General features: G+C 39.5%; 1 protein-coding gene across 1 annotated transcript in view; it reads right to left on the bottom strand.

Moving 5' to 3' along the window:
* Nucleotides 1-3,093: 3,093 nt before the first annotated feature.
* The window catches only part of CCDC57 (coiled-coil domain containing 57), a 68,088-nt gene continuing 53,827 nt past the window's right edge, over nt 3,094-17,354 (bottom strand). The window contains exon 16 of the mRNA XM_083352987.1: nt 3,094-3,451. Within this exon, the coding sequence (XP_083209113.1) occupies nt 3,252-3,451 (200 nt within the window). The 3' untranslated portion in view covers nt 3,094-3,251. The remainder of the gene's footprint in view (nt 3,452-17,354) is intronic.

Raw genomic sequence — 17,354 nt, 5'->3', positions numbered from 1 at the left:
TTTCTCACTGTCTCCCTCTAGCTCCCGGCGCCTATTTAAACAGCCACCACCTCCAGTGGCCACGCCACATGGGCTGACAGTTTGCTTTTCGCTTCAGTCCAATGAGAGGCGGCGCTGGCTCTCCCGGAGCAGATCCTGGGGCGATGCCAGACTCTGGCTCACGAGAGGTTCTCGCGATCACCGATGGGGAGGAAGGGAAGCCAAGAGCAGCGCTCAGAAGAACACGCGTCGTCTGTACCCTCAGCCCCATCCGAGGCCTCTCGAAGCCCTGTCCCTACAAAATGTCGGCCGGGAGGAGGAGGAGGAGGGGGGGGAGAAACATCATTCCTTGGATCTTGGGTTTGAAAAGAGGAAACGATTCTTGGAGATCTGTAATAGTTATGGATGGATTTTGTTTAGATATTCCTTTTTCCCTCGGGAGCGCAAAGTGATCTACTTCCTTCCCTCGATTTGCGGGGCGGGGAAAGCTAAAAAAGCCGGGCCTGCAATGAAGTCACGGTGAGAGCTTTGTGGATGTTCAGAGGGAGGGAGAGAGAGAGAGAGAGTGTGTGTGTGTGTGTGTAAACGCTAATCACCACACCAGAATGTTCGCCGTTCTCTAGAGTTTTTACAACCACATTTACTTCACCCTCACACACACACACAAACACACACAGACGAAACTTTTGCAGCTGTAACGTGGAAATGGCGAATAAAGCTACGTTCACCATCTCTCTGTGGATTCAGCAGCGCCACCCACAGACTTCACTGGAGAGCCCCCAAAGACTCGCGCCTTTTCCTCCTGGCCCACTAAGAGGAGGCTGCGTGATGCTTTCTCCAGCACCATCTCCTCCCGGTGGCTGCAATGGTGGTGGTGGTGGTGGTGATGGAGGAAAGGGAAGCCCGCTTGCTGTCTAGGAGGCTTCCTTCCGTAGCTCCTAGGCGGTTGGGCAGCTTGTGTGAGAAATGTGGTGCGGGATGCACTTGAATTCATTTCCCCCAGCCTCAAGGGAAAGATGGGCTTAGGAATCACGGAGTAGCTACGTGTATACATAGTCTAGGGAAGCCTGGGAGAGGAGCATAATTAATTCCTTTTCCCAGCCAGTCTCCTCTTCTGCAAAGGAAAAATTAATTAGGCGAGTTTATCTCTTAGACTTTCGGCCCAGACGAGTCTAATTGGCCGCAGGCGCTCTACTCTGAGGAAACAACTGGTGTCCTAGGAGATCAACGCCAGTCCCGCTGCTTGTCTTGTTACACTCTGACCGAGTTCTTTCTCTAAAGCCGGCTAAAATGAAATACACAAAAGAACACATTTCTTTTGGGTCCTGGGTCATTGATAGCAGTGCCCAATCAGAAAGCCGAGAGATGTAGGCGTGGCTGCTCTTCCACCAATCCTAGAGGCTGTACGGGTGTTGCTAGGAGATAGGGTGATGTGGTGACTGTATTAGGGGGACGGGTCTGTTTAGGAAATGAAGCTGTTGGTGATGCAAGAAGAGCTTGTGAATTGTGGCTTATTTCAGGTCATTCACCTCAGAAGAGTACGAGCTTCCCGGGTTACTACAGTTCAGTCTTTCAAGCGGACTCCAAATCGCTTCAATCCAACTCTAGGGATTTTATTCCTGCTGCATGGAAGAATATAGAAACAGTTAAATTTCCTTAAATAATGCCCTACTGTTCTTACATCCTTTGTCTTTCTCGGTTTGCTTCATGACAAACCTAGGATTCTGATTAAGTATATGTACTAAATTGTTTGCTGCCTTTGTATTGTGCTGGCACTAAGATTTTCTGTTTATTTAAGTATGACTTTCTCCATCTCTTTTCAGAACGTTTGTGAGGTCCTAATTTATTTGTAGATTTGTGTTTACTTGGCCCAAATGTAATACTCACCACTCTATAAAAGCAACACAGGATTGAAGAAGTTGCCCCAAAAGCTTAAACTACAATTAAATGTAATAGTCTTTAAAGTGCCACAGAAGTCTTTGTGATTCAGTTTTACTTAGTGTAGTAGATAGCAGAAAAATGTTCAGTCTGAACTTGTCAGGCTGAGTCACTTTTAGAAAGACAATGTTACTTATTGGATTCTATATTTTGAACATAAGTGGAGTATAGTAAGCTGAGTAAGTTCAAATCCATATTTTTGCCTGTATCTCAAGAGTTCCTCAGTCTGGTGATCTTCTGACACACAAATATAATTCCCACCATTCTCAACCAGCATGGATATCATGCTATGTTAGGCATGCTAGCACGCATTATGCTGTTACGAAAAATCACTTCTGTTTCTATGAATTCTCTGCAGTAGTTTTTAAAAACATGAGTTTGTACATTTTTGTCTAAAATCATATAACATTGCAATTTAAAGGAATTCATTGTTTCTTTTTACAATGTATTACTGCTAATTGAATGTATTACTATTAAAAATATATTAAAATAAGAACCTTTGCTCTTTTTTTCAATTTCCTTTTCCCCAGTGAATTTATTTAAATCATTTTATTCCTATTTTCTTGCAAGAACAAACATTTAGATTTTAGGTTTCAAAAGATCTGGAGTCTATAGTGCAGTTTTCCTCAGCCTAGTGTCCTCCAAATACACTGGACGATCATCCCAACAGCATGAGACAGTCCTGCTGTGATGGCACTCTTCAGCTGGACAGCATATAGGCCCTTTGAATGGTTAATCATATCTTGTTTATAGTTAATAGCTTTTATTATTTTAATTGTTAAGTAGTTAGTATTTATTGCAGGGCTATTGGACCTGTGATTATATCTCTAATGCTGTCAGATTCTCTACTTTCCAGAGTTTCCACTTGGCATGACTGGTGCTTCTATTAATGCCCTTGGCCAGTATTTCTTAAAGTGTGGTCCTAGGCACTCCAAAGGTCCCCCAAGACATTCTCAGGGGTCTTCAATTGTTTTTATAATAATAAAACTATTCATTTATCAATCACATATTTAAACCACCCATCTTCGTCACAGAGGGGTTCTATGCCAGCTTATGTGGAAAAATAATACAACATTAAAATCCCATCAAACAATCGCAATTGTTAGTAGTAGTAGTAGCAGCAAATGTACTAATTTTAAGCGGAAAGGGTACTTGATAAGGAGAGCTACTTGAGTGCAGATGGCTGAAAATATGTGAATTCATTTTTGATATGCAATAATATGAGATTAGCGATATCAATGCAGCTGACAAACTAATATTTAAACTATTTATACCTTAATAAAAACAAAGAATCTCAGCATACTTTACAAAGAAAATTTGACAATTCAGTGATCTCAGTCCTTTATATTGTAATTACGGATTTTAGTTATTCGTTGAGATTTTTGTGGTTTCTTGGATTGAATGTAAGGTGATTTCCTTGGTTTTAGCCTAGACTGAACATCAAACTTCATCCCCTTGACAGCCAGTGGATCTACTTGTGCTTTTCTTGGAGACTCTTCAAGTCTTTTGGGTTCATTGATAATGTGGCATTTTTCTAAAATCAGAAAAGGTAAAGGAAATTAATAGCATTTTCACAATACAAGTAATAGAGACTGACCTGAGAAAACAGCATCTTTTTACTCCCATTTGTCACTGCCAGCTTTGAAGACAGCTGGTGACATTGTTAAGATTCACTTTAGATTAAGCCAAATTAGCACTGTTGTATGGCCACTAACTTTAGAGAAACAATGCATTATCTATATCTATCTATCTATCCTTCCATCCATTCATCCATCCATTAACAAATGCCATAGCTGCTGCCATTACTACTAAGTCAACTGAGTGCATTAGGGAGCAAACAGGGCAACAGTCTAAGCATGTCTAGAGAAAGTGAACAAAAATGACTCCTTCAATTTTCCAAAATTGTTGATAGGAATTATTGGACGAACTGCTTCGAAGCAAAGATTATCAAGAGTTTCTCTATAGGGGAAATGGGTGGTTCCAAAATTATTATTTTTTATTTGAGGAAACAAATAAACATCTTGAATTTGGTAAAAGAAAGAAGGATGGGAAGATATCAGGCAAAGGCATCTTGTTCAGGATTATTATTACAGTATTACTGAAAAAAGAGCCAGAAACCATGGGATGCTTCTGCTAGGCACCATCAACATATCAACATAATTTCTTCCTAGAATCTGCTTGAAAAATGTTTTTAAGATGGTCATCAATATGTATTGCCCTAAAAATAACACATTAAAAAACGTTAAAAACTTCTAACCTGAGACCTCCAACAATTAAAGTGGAGAATAGATTTCTTTCATATGTTAATATATATGTTACTAAAATTCAGTAGTAAAAATGATAACGTCACTCATTAATTGCATTTTGCATATCTCTACGACCCGTGTCATTTCTTTGCAGAAGGAACCATTTTATTATTGAACAAAGGGATGTTTCCAGTAAGGTAGATCTCTAAATGGCCATAATCAAACAACTCCCATTAGCGTACAAAGAGGTTTAGAAAATGTATAAATATAAAATATCTAAAGATAGGCATACAAAAATAACATACATTGAAAACAGTAACTTAGAGCAATATCAACAAATATATGATTCTCCCTCAATAAATTACATTTAAAAGAACCTCTGCAAAAGCTCTTCTTCCAGAAGGATAATACTTGGAATGAAGCTAGTTTCTTATTTAAAAAAAAGTTTAAAGAGAAGAAAAAAATACAAAGTTTTAAAACAATGTGAAAAAAGTGCAAAGAAAGAAATAGAGAAGAAATTTTTTTCTCTTATTTATAACTTATAATGATGAATGAACCTTATTGTCAAAGTACAACCATGTATACATTGAGATTGGCTGAGCCTCCCTTCGTGCCCCCACCCTCAACTCACAGTGACAACAAACCCTCCATCTTATTACACCATGTGAGCTAATTGCACAACACACCGGCCTCGCAAGTCAATCATACATAAAGTTTATAAAATTATTTCCCGTTCAAGAGCCTAACAGCCCATGGATAAAAGCTGTTCTTCAGCCTGTTGGTACGGCTGGCTATACTCCTATATCTCCTACCCAATGGTAGGAGAGTAAAGAGATACGACCAGGGTGTGAGTCGTCCCTGAGAATTTTCCTCACTCTTCCAAGGCAGCAAGCCCTGGCGATGTCATCCAGTGGTGTCAGGGGACAGCCCACAATGTCTTGTGCTGTGCACACCACCCTCTGTAATACTTTCCTATCCGCGGCTGTCAGACCAGCATACCAAACCACAATACAGTACAAGAGGACGCTCTCTATAGTAGACCAGTAAAAGAGGGTCATTAGCCGTTGTTCTACCCTGTTCTTCTGCAAGACCGAGGAAGTGGAGTCTCTGTTGGGCCTTTCTGGCCACCTGGGTTGAATTAACTTTCCAGGTAAGATCTTCACAGAGGTAGACTCTCAGAAATTTAAAGGAGGAAACTCTCTCCACACAGCCCCCCACCCCAATGGAAAGTGGGGCAGGTTCCTCTTTTTTCCTCTGGAAGTCTAGCACCATCTTGGCTTCCGGTTGCCCTCCAGGTGAGATTCAAGGTGCTGGTGATGACCTATAAAGCCCTAAATGGCTTGGGTCCGGGATATCTGAGGGAACACCTGCTGCCGGCATCAAGTTCCCTTCGTCCAGTGCGCTCCCACAGGGAGGGTCTTCTCAGGGTGCCGCCAGTAAGAGATTGCCGGCGGACGACACCCAGGGATAGGGCCTTCTCAGTGGGGGCGCCTGCCCTTTGGAACCAGCTGCCAGTGGAGCTGAGGACTGCCCCCGACCTCCGTTCATTCCGCCGGGACCTGAAGACCTGGCTCTTCGAGCTCTCTGGCCCAGGCTGGGGATTAATCTTATTTTAACTGGGGTTTTATTTATACAGGGACAAATTTAATTTCTTTTTAAACTTGTTTTAACTTTTGTATCTTGGTTTTTAATTCCCCTGTAAACCGCCCTGAGTCCTTCGGGAAAGGGCGGTATATAAATGTAATAAAATAAATAAATCTCTTTCGTCTTGCCGATGTTCAGGTGCAAGTTGTTGTTGAAACACCATATGGATAGTGTTGTGATTCAGCGTAAGCTTGTGGATTCGGCAGCTGAGTCTGATGATTCTGAAGAGGAGGAGGAGGAGGGGTTTGGAGAGCCTTTGGTGTCAGAGCAAGGTTCTGATGCACTGCAGAACTCTCAGCCAGGCCCCTCCCATCTTGTTCCTCCTCAGACTCAGCTGTGTGAGCATGAGGGATTGGAAGAAGACGATCCACAGCTGGCTCTGTTCAGGGACGCAAGGAGCAGGAGGCAATCTAGCAGAGCAGAACAGAGGAAAGCAATGAGGCAACTCGGGAGAAGGCAATGAGAAGCCATGCCTTGGGACTGCTGATAAAAGGGGAATGTGTGGGAGGTGCTAGTTGCTGAAGGCAACCGTTTGAAGATCTTCTGCTAGAGTCCTGGTCTGTTATTCTGGTTTAACTCTTGTTTAACCTTTTGGCTTAAGTCTTGTTTGAATTTTTCATTTAACTTTTGTTTGAACTCTTTGTAAATAAATTTGGTTGGGTTTTTTCCAGCCTGTTGATTATAAAAAGGGGTTGTCCCTGACATTCAAACAGGGCCGGTCATAGGCTGGAACAGAACAGTACCTCCCCCCTGTATGCTGTCTCATCTCCTCCTGTAATAAGACCTGTGCTGTGGGTGGAAGATAGAATAGAATAGAATAGAATAGAATAGAATAGAATAGAATAGAATAGAATAGAATAGAATAGAATAGAATAGAATAGAATAGAATAGAATAGAATAGAATAGAATAGCAGAGTTGGAAGGGACCTTGGAGGTCTTCTAGTCCAAGCTCCTGCTCAGGCAGGAAACCCCATACCATTTCAGACAAATGGTTGTTCAATCTCTTCTTTAAAACTTCCAGTGTTGGAGCATTCACAGCTTCTGGAGGCGTGTTGTTCCACTGATTAATTGTTCTCACTGTCAGAAAATTTCTCCTTAGTTCTAGGTTGCTTCTCTCCTTGACTAGTTTCCTTCTGTTGCTTCTTGTTCTGCCTTCAGGTGCTTTGGAGAATAGTTTGACTCCCTCTTCTTTGTGGCAACCCCTGAGATACTGGAACACTGCTATCATGTCTCCCCTCGTCCTTCTCTTTATTAAATAGACATACCCAATTCCAGCAACCGTTCTTTATATGATTTAGCCTCCAGTCCCCTGATCATGTTTGTTGCTCTTCTCTGCACTATTCTCAGGAGAGAACATTCCATCATACAGGGGCCATGACTGAGAAGCCTCTTAACCCTTCAATACTATATTCCTATGATGTTTCTTTCCATCAGGAATCTACACGTTTGCATAGTATGGAACATATTTAGCTTTATACAGATAAGCATTTCTATGATGAGCAGCTTCTTTCTAATCATCAAGGAGAACCTTAGTAAAACCTATAGCAGATTAAGAATGCTTATGGACCTACAACATTTATCTTGGAATTCTAAATATTTCTCTAGTTTTTCTCTTGTAGGTTTGCCTTGGCTTAGGTGACCAGTGTACCTGCACATCTATTTAAGAAAAGATAGCAGCAGTCCCCCTCAGAACCTTCCAAGTAATGTTATCACAAAGCCATAATTTATATAAACATTATTACAAAATAAGTATAAAGTATAAGAAAGAAAAAAAAGAACTGCCTATCCAAATGGGGTTGAAAATCACTGACCTCTAATAGACAATCGGAATGACTGGTATTTGATTTACTACCACCAGCTCAGTTTTACTATTTTACTATTTTATTTATTTTGTCCTTGTGAGTTGGTCGTCTCTTGATTTTCTTAGCAATGTTTTTCAAAAGTGCCTTGTTCTCACCTTCTTCCTAGAGTTGAGAGAGAAAGTGACTAGCCCAAAGTCATCCAACTGGCTTCTTGCTTAAGGCAAGAAGGCATTTGATAAAGTAGATCACAACCTACTACTTGATAAGATAGAAAATTGTGGGTTAGACAGCATCACCACAAGATGGATTCGTAGCTGGCTGACAGGCCGTACTCAGCGTGTGGTCCTCAATGGAACTGCATCTACATGGAAGGAAGTGTGTAGTGGGGTGCCCCAGGGCTCTGTTCTGGGCCCAGTGCTCTTCAACATCTTCATCAACGATTTGGATGAGGGGATAGATGGGGAACTCATCAAATTTGCAGATGACACCAAGCTGGCAGGAATAGCCAATACTCCAGAAGATAGGCTTAGGATACAGGAGGATCTGGACAGACTCGAACACTGGGCACTATCTAACAAAATGAAATTCAATGGTGAAAAAAGTAAGGTTCTGCATTTAGGCAGGAAAAATCAAATGCACAGGTATAGTATAGGTGGTACCTTGCTCGATAGTAGTAACTGTGAGAGCGATCTCGGAGTCCTAGTGGACAATCATTTAAATATGAGCCAGCAGTGTGTTGCAGCTGCCAAAAAAGCCAACACAGTGCTAGGCTGCATTAACAGAGGGATAGAATCAAGATCACGTAAAGTACTAATACCACTTTACAATGCCTTGGTAAGGCCACACCTGGAATACTGCATCCAGTTTTGGTCACCACGATGTAAAAAAGATGTTGAGACTCTAGAAAGAGTACAGAGAAGAGCAACAAATATGATTGGGGGACTGGAGGCTAAAACATATAGGGAACGGTTGCTGGAATTGGGTATGTGTAGTTTAATGAAGAGAAGGGTGAGGGGTGACATTATAGCAGTATTCCAATATCTCAGGGGCTGCCACAAAGAAGAGGGAGCCAAGCTATTCTCCAAAGCACCTGAAAGCAGGACAAGAAGCAATGGATGGAAACTAGTCAAGGAGAGAAGCAACCTAGAACTAAGGAGAAACTTCCTGACAGTTAGAACAACTAACCAGTGGAACAACCTGCCTCCAGAAGTGGTGAATGCTCCAACACTGGAAGTTTTTAAGAAGAGACTGGACAGCCATTTGTCTGAAATAGTATAGGGTTTCCTGCCTTAGCAGGGGGTTGGACTAGATGACCTCCAAGGTCCCTTCCAAATGATGATGATGATGATGATGACAAGAATTTACAGTCCCCACGTTTCTAGTTCTGTACCATTACACTAAACTGACTCTTATTTTCATGAGGTCCAGCCCTTGGTATGATAGAGTGTATTGAGGCTAAAAAGGCCCTCCTCAGTGCACTCAACACCTTACCAAATGCTTTTCAATTACTCAGAGCAATTTTTTTTAAAGGCCTGATTACTTGGGAAACTGTCCTCCACAACATCTGGCCAGCTGATTTAATCCTACAGACTTGATTTACTCTGGGTTCGTTTGATTAAGAAATACCATCTGTTGGCACTATGGAAGCACACCTTCTCTATAGTAATCTCTGACTTTTGGTATGAGTTTCTTCCCAAAATCCAGAAGGCCCCCACTCTGTTGTTGTTTAGAGGAGTGTGAAAACTGTGATCTTCACCCAAGACTACGGTAAGGAAGAAGATTGGGAAGTCTATTTTCAAAATAGCTTCAAAAGGGAATCATTGTAGTGATCTCCTTAACTAGCCAGTTGTATCTATGGCTGGGGTTAAATGCTTCATTACTCAGCTAAAACCTGGAAAAGAAACAGGAGGAGATTTCATTCTCACAGCACTAGTAAGGTGAATAAGAATTTTGGCTATTTCATTTACTCATTATTAATATTTCAGGCTATTTTCATATGACTGGAACCAAGCTATTATTCCATTCTATAGCACTACATAGACTAGACCCAATAAATCACAAGCCTATTAGTTTACTCAATGCGATAAGTAAACCATATGCCAGGTTTCTATATTCAAATGACTGGATTGTGTTTGAAGTTATTCCTGAGGAGCAGGCTGGTTTTAGAGGGGTATGTTCAGCTCTGGACTAAGGTCTTGTCCTTGTTCTGTACCAGCCTGCTACCGGCCCTGCAGAAAAGGCAGGGACAACCCCTTTACAAACGGCAAGAGGCTGGAATTACGCCTGCCAAATTTATTCACATAAAACAGAGCAAGACAAGGCACCAACCATAAAACACGAGCTAAGAAGCAGGAACAATCCAAGCGGTTGCCTTCAGCAAACCAGCCCTCCCACACATTCCCCTTAAATACAGTTCGGAGCGTGGCCTCTCTGTGCCTCCTTCCGAGGTGCCCCATTGCCTTCCTCTGTTTACTCCTGACTGACTGCCTCCTGCGTTGGGCGTCCTTGAACAGGGCCAGCTGTCTTCATCCACGCTCTCAGGCTCACACAGCTGGGTCTGCATCATGACCAGATGAGAGGGGCCTTGCTGGGGGCTCTCATCAAGCTGTCCAATCCCCTCAGCAAGCTCTTCAACACCCCCCTCCTCCTTCTCTGAGTCGTCCGACCCAACTGCCAACCCACAGGCTGACCCTGAATCACAACAGTCCTTCACCATACTCTGCTTCTTTTCCACCCACCACCCACCGCTGCCCAAGGTTCCCTGTTTTGCAACCTTAGTTGCAAAAGTCAGCTTTTGAATTTATTCCAAGAGATAGAGAAACTGTGGAAAGATTAAGGTGATAAATCATTTGTAAAAGGCTGCTTCTACTTATCCATTCTCTCTAACCCCTCTTTTTAAAAATTATAATTTAAAGTTGTGGATATATTTAATACTCTCGCCTTCTACTTTCTCCATAATAACAACCCTATGAAGTGGGTTGGGTTGAGAAAGTGGCCCAAAGTCACCCAGCTGCCTTACACGTCCATCTTTCTGAAGCTGTTCCATCATACAGAGGTTAAAGGAATGTTACATATTAGCCCTCTTACTTTTTAACTTCTGTATAAATCAAATCATTCAGGCACTTATGGTCCCTGCTCACCACCCTCCCCTCATAATAGAATGAGTGATTCTGGCACTTTTATGACATTGTAGTCATCATGTCATTTTCTCAGACAGAAATAAGAAAGGCACTGCCCTTTTTCTATTTAGAAGAAAGATTATAGATATCCTCAATTAACGACAACTGAAATCAAACTGAAGTTGCTAAGCAACATAGTTGTAAAGCTCGACATTATCTGACCACATGGCTTAGCAGTGGCAGTTCTGGCCCTTCCTATTACCTTCTTAAAGCAAATACATGTCATTTACCGTGATGTCGTGTGATCACCAATTGTAACCTCCTGCCGGCTTCCCCACTGACTTTTCTTCTCAAAAGCCAGCAAAGTCACAAATAGCGATCCTTTGACTGCTGCAATGTTGTAACTGTGAGCCAGTCACAAAACACTCAGATTGCAATCACATGACAATGGGGATGCTGCAATGGCCACAACTACAAGGACCGGTTCTAAGTATCATGTGTTCAGCACTATTGTAAATTTGAGCAATTGCTGAATGAATGGTCATAAATAGGAAATTAATGGGACTCCCATTAAACGGTTATTTACAGGTGGTCCTCGACTTACAACCATTCTTCTAGTGACCATTTGAAGTAACAACAACACTGAAAAAAATGAGTTATGACAGTTTTTCACATTTATGATCGTGGCATTGTAATATGATCAAAATTCAGACATTTTGGCAACTGGCATATATTTATGACAGCTGTAGTGTCCCAGGATCTTGTGATCACCTTTTGCAACCTTCTGACAAGTCAAGTCAATGGGAAAGCCAGATTCACTTAACAATCATGTTACTAACTTAACAACTTCAGTGACTCACTTAACAACTGTGTCAAGAAAAGTCGTAAAATTGGGCAAAATTCACTTAATGACTGTTTTGCTTAGCAACAGAAATTTTGGGCTCCATTGTCATCATACGTTGAAGACTACCTGTACACTAAGTACCTTGAAATTTTCTACCACACCTCTTTATCTTGGAGTCAGATCTCAGTGTAGTTTCACATCCATTATCAGAGTTTCATTCAAAGGGACATTATATCCCTGTGGCCTGTATTTTCTTACTGTTCCTCAGGTTTCTTTTAATATATATATTTTATTAAAACTTTTAAGCCAGAGGATAAAAGGTAATACATACAGAAAGAAAGGAAGAAAAAAGTACATAAAGGAAAAAGCAAAAGTGCAAGGAAAAGAAAAAGATTAAGGATTTTTATTATTTTTTATTAAAACTTTTAAACCAGAAGGAAAAGGTTAACATGAACTAGTATTATAAAGCAAGGAAGATAAAAGAAAAATAAATAAAAGGAAAAGGAAAAGGAAAAAAAGTCAAGTGGTTCCTCAGTTTCTTCTTGCTACTGAAATGTGCTTTCTTGTCAAGTTCAATACTCTAGAAGCTGTTCCAATTAAGTTTATTAGAGCTATTCTCGTAATCCCAAAATATATTAAGAATGCCATCTTATATTTGGAGATGAGTTTGATTTCTGTAGATATTAGAGCTTGGTTCTACTCATCCATTTTTGGTTAAATTTGGTAGGAGGAATGAATTGAGAAAATGGCAAAATTAGGAAAAATGGCAAAACTGACCTCTTTGATCAGGGATAAAACAGTACTTTTATAAAAGACTGGAAAACTTTTATGGACTTTTTGCTAAAAATGGAAAAAGGTGAAATGATGATTTCTGGACATGATTGAAAAAAGGCTGAATAGAGGGCTAAAAGACTATTTGAATATGAAAGAGGGAACATGGATAAATAGTTTGTAACTGCTGTAAAGAAGATTGGAAATCGTTTCATTTTCTTTAACTGTATTGTTTTATCTCTCTTCTTTTTATATTTCTGTATTTGAATTTTGTAAAATTCTCAATAAAAATTATATTAATTCGCCACTGATTTGGTCCTTTAGGACTGCTTTACATTAATATGACTTCAGAAGACTATTGACAAAATCCACTCATTAGGCTTCACATTATACACTATAAGCTCATTAGGCTTTCAAAATGCCAGAAGGGCTCTCCAGCAACAGATCTGAGACACTGACCTTCAAACTAATCTGAGCCTAATGTCCAGTCCTACAGTTTGGGAGGTTCTTTTATAAGAGTTTGAGTGACATTTCATAGGCCTTTACTTTAGCACTGCCCTCGGCAGTCTTCTTTGGACACTATATGGACACTTTGCAGGCCAGCAGCTATACCCATATGAGGATGGCTCAACAGAGTCCCTGAACCACTGCCCCTTTGGTCTTCCCTTTACACAATCTTGCATTATTATATATTTATCTTTATTCTTTGCTATATTTACTTGCTCTATATTCACTATGTTGGCTTTATATTGCTATTTTCTGGCTTGATTTGATTTGATTTGGGGTTCTAACCTATCATGGAGGAAAGGCAAAGCATTAAGGAAAGCTGAATGTAAGATACATATCTGGATGTGTTTGTCAATGGATGTTTGAATGTCAAAAGCTACAAATGTATATATCTAGAGTTCAGTCTATACAGTTATTCCTCGAATTACAACCATTTGTTTAATGAATGAAGTTACAATGGCACTAAAAAAGTGACTTATGACCAGTTTCCCCTCCTACGACAGCTATAATATCCCCATGGTCATGTGATCAAAATTTGGGTACTTGGCAACTGGCATGTATTTATGACAGTTGCACTTTCCCAGGGTCATGTGACAACCCTTTATAATCTTCCTAGATGGCTTCCAGCAAGCCAAGTCAATAAGGGAAGTTAGATTTCCTTAACAACAAGCAATTCACTTAACAACTGTGGCAAGAAAGGTCGGAAAATGCAACAAAGCTCACTTAACAGCTATCTTGCTTAGCAACAGAAATGTGGGGCTCAATTGTGGTCATAAGTCGAACCTACTTGCATCCCAAGTACTGTATAGTACACAGGTATGTATATACAATGATTCAAAGTCATCAGATATTGTTCAGTCTACTTTTTTATGAGCACTCTTTCACATGGAAACTTTAACCTGTACCAGACTGGTATGGTTCTATAGGAGCTGAGAATCTGCAATTGCCGATTTCTTACTGGCTTAAAGTTCTGTTTTCCAATAGCTCACTGGTTCAATAATTCTCCTTGATGACTTTTCATCAAGATGGAAGTAAAAATCTCAGCTGATCTATGTTATTGTGGCCTTTCTATCTATTCTTTATTGCCCTTAAGCCAAGAAAAATTTAAAGCTGAAATCTGTGAAAAAATCTTTGATATTGCATAGCAAATGGATTTTGTGCTACAGCTCTCAGTGGTAGGTTCAAATTTGATTTATATCTGTAAATCGTTCAAGTTTCTTTCCCTGGCATAATAGAACCTTTGCCTTATTCTCAGCAGAACAAAATGGGAAAAACAGTAAATGATGCCCTTCTGGAAATCCTGTTTGATATATTTTTCCACTACTTTTTCTACAGCAATTTATGTGCAGACATGCTTTTGCTGCCTCCTAACAAAAAGCCAAATCTGTTAAGAGTGAGAGACATTTTGTTTCCTAATCACGGACTGGAATATTACCATCACCAATAGCATTGTACTATGTGAATCAACAGTGATTTTCATCACAAGACATAAAATGTCCTAATCCTGGAGTGATGACACTATGGCATAGTTCTTTTCTATTTTCTATTTTCATTTAATTTCATGTCATTGATTTACTTCTATTATATCTTAAAGTTTTGTAATTATATTATGGTTTTATATATTTCATTCTGTTGTTTCTGTTCTCCATTTTTTAAATTTTAACTTTAATACCTTGCTTCTGTGTTTTTACCTTGCTGATAAATTATCACAAATAAATTTGTCTTTGAAATTCACATATGCACAGGTCCATACGTGTTGAGAGCTCATCTGACAACTAGCACCAGTTCCAACTGTGCCCATTCACACATGATCCCTGACAATAAAGTTAACTTTGATCACACTGCGTCTCCCTGAAACACAGAATATAAATGATGAATTCACACAATCCATTCTGTTACTACTGTTCCTATAATCCAGATAATTCTCTCTGATATTTATTTGTGCTGATTTTGCTGGCAGGAACTGTTAAGTACAGAAATCACATCAGCATAAGTTAATATTTGTACTTCTCTTGGGAGATGAGAATCTTACATAACAGAGAACAAAGCTGCATGCATAGAGTCCAAAAAGAGTACGCATCTCTGTTCGTTAATATTCTACCCAGCCTTTGTCTGGTCCTTTACCCACATGAGAGGGAAAAAGTGTTGAAATTTTGACCCATAGAGAAGATTATATATGACCCAATAAAATTGGGCCAATAATAATGAGTAATCATAAAAGTGGATCAGTTTTCATCATCCAAGTTTAAATATTGCAGCAAAACATGTATTGCAATTATGACTGTCCCTTATTGTTCAATCCTTTTGCATCTTCTTATCATTCCCCGAGGATTGGAACTCTAAAAATAAAACCCTAGCACACTTATAGTAACTCAATTATTATTATTTTTTCATTTGGTCTTTATATTGATGTAATCTGTTTAATTATGTTTTTCAACTAAGTAGCTGTCTTAAGTATTAACATAAATCTATATTCTAACAAGTAAGGCAAGTCAGTCTGGAAAGCATCTAGTTTAATCTATAGGAATGATTGTGCAAATATTCTAGGGCACATTATGTACACAATTTGGTACATAAAGAACAAATGTCTAGCTTGAATCTACCTACTCACAACTGGAGTTATGTTTTATTTGCTTTCCCATTTGTTTCTAGTATAAATCAATCTTTTTGTTGTTGTTTTTGATATCTCTTGCAAACCGCAACTCATTTTGAGCTTTAATTTTTCTAACACAGTTCTTCAGTGTCTATATTCTTCTGTTGCACACTTGTACTTCCATTTCCTACACATGAAACACTTTTCTTTTAGTATTTTAGAGGGCTGGTCTCTAGTCTCTTTAGATTTTCCCATGTTTATTTCTAGTAGGAATTGTGATTGCACATACAGTATCTTTTTTGTATACCAAGTTGCCTCCCTATTCCAGTTCTTTTACTTTCAACTTTAAGCATTCTACTTCCCTACAGTTAGCATGACTTCGTTTTTTTGTCTCTCTCTGTTTCTCTCTGTGTATTATGTCAGCAAGATATTGGAAGTCACCATAAAATCTCTGATTGGAGCATAAAACAGGACCACTGCAGTATTGATTGATTTGGATTCATTCAATCAGTATAGGATTCAAACAATTCAACTTATCTATTTTTCAGAAGTACTCAACCATTAATTCTGAAGAACTTTGAACTATCTAACCATTAACTTGGAGAGCCCACTTTTCACTTAGACACTTAACAAGGTTGACTGAAGCCCCTTTGCTATGTTGGCTTGTTTCTTTTAGTTTCTGACCATTTTTTGTCACCCTTCCCATATTTGATCTTCATTTTTGCCTATCTCTATTTTTTCCCTTATTTTAATATTTTCATTTGTAACTGCCCAGAGTTGTTGGGAATTGGGCAGCATTTCATTAATAATATTAATTTCATTAATAATATTAATAATAAACATATGATAATCCCTGCCATAGATCCCTCTTTGTCATGGAGTAGGGGCTTGTGATGTTCTGATGAGATTGAGAGCTATCTGGCGGTAATGTATTGTACCAGAAGGGTCAAGCATGTCAGACAGGTCTTAGTGGAAAAGCCAGATTAAGTATATCCATCAACCTATTTAATATAATGAGAAATCAGAAAAAGAATCCTATACTGGATCGGTCATCACCCAGGTCAACAAGGACTACATCAGATTTTAAGAGTTCCTGGGCATCTGTTGACCAGTGAGCAATGGGACTCAGGAACTATGGCTGGGCAACCAGGCCTAACCCTGTAGGATTATCAAAGAACAACAACCACAGACAAAAGTTTACTGTGTTGGGGTTAGGGACATTTTGGCCTGCTATTATAAACTGGAACCTACAAAAATAGAACTGGTGGTTGGAAATGAAAAATATAGGCATGTCAACATTAGGTGGGGAATCTTCCTGGATGACTCATTATCATATTTGTCATTGCCATAATCTTATTTTCAGTGATTTTGAAAAAAAAACCCAAATCATCCACTTTGGCAAACCCCACATTGCCTTTATGCAGTATCTGAAAGCAAGATAAGAGGGTAAGCATTATTCCCAAAGCAGACTACCTAATGCCAGGCTCTCCATAGTAGGTATCCATGAGATAGATGAATACCAAGCTTCAACATAAATTTTCTCAAAATCCATCCGTAGATAGTATCAAATAGCTAGCTCAAAAAGTTGTTCTATAGCATGGGATTCTGGGCATTTGCAGTATTAAAGCCAGCAGTTTTATTTTAGGTAGATGTATCCAAAATTAGGAATTAGCATTTTTGTAAAATTGCCAGTTGAGTTTCACCAGTTAAGAGCATGAAACGTTAGGAAAGTTGCAGTAACATTTACATGCGCAAACAGTCTTTGTTTTATCAATAGGTTCTTGACCTGTGGTATCTCTTCTATGCTCAGTTCACAAAAACTTTGATGCAATAGATGAATCTGTACGCATCATCCCTGGAGTTCCATATTATCTTCCCCTTGCTATCACATGGCTGTCAGCATATGTAAGT

Source organism: Vipera ursinii (genome assembly GCF_947247035.1).
Source record: "Vipera ursinii genome assembly, chromosome: 2".
NCBI lineage: Eukaryota > Metazoa > Chordata > Lepidosauria > Squamata > Viperidae > Vipera > Vipera ursinii.
The sequence above is the reverse complement of the archived record's forward strand: the minus strand, read 5'-3'. Positions and strand labels throughout refer to the sequence as shown.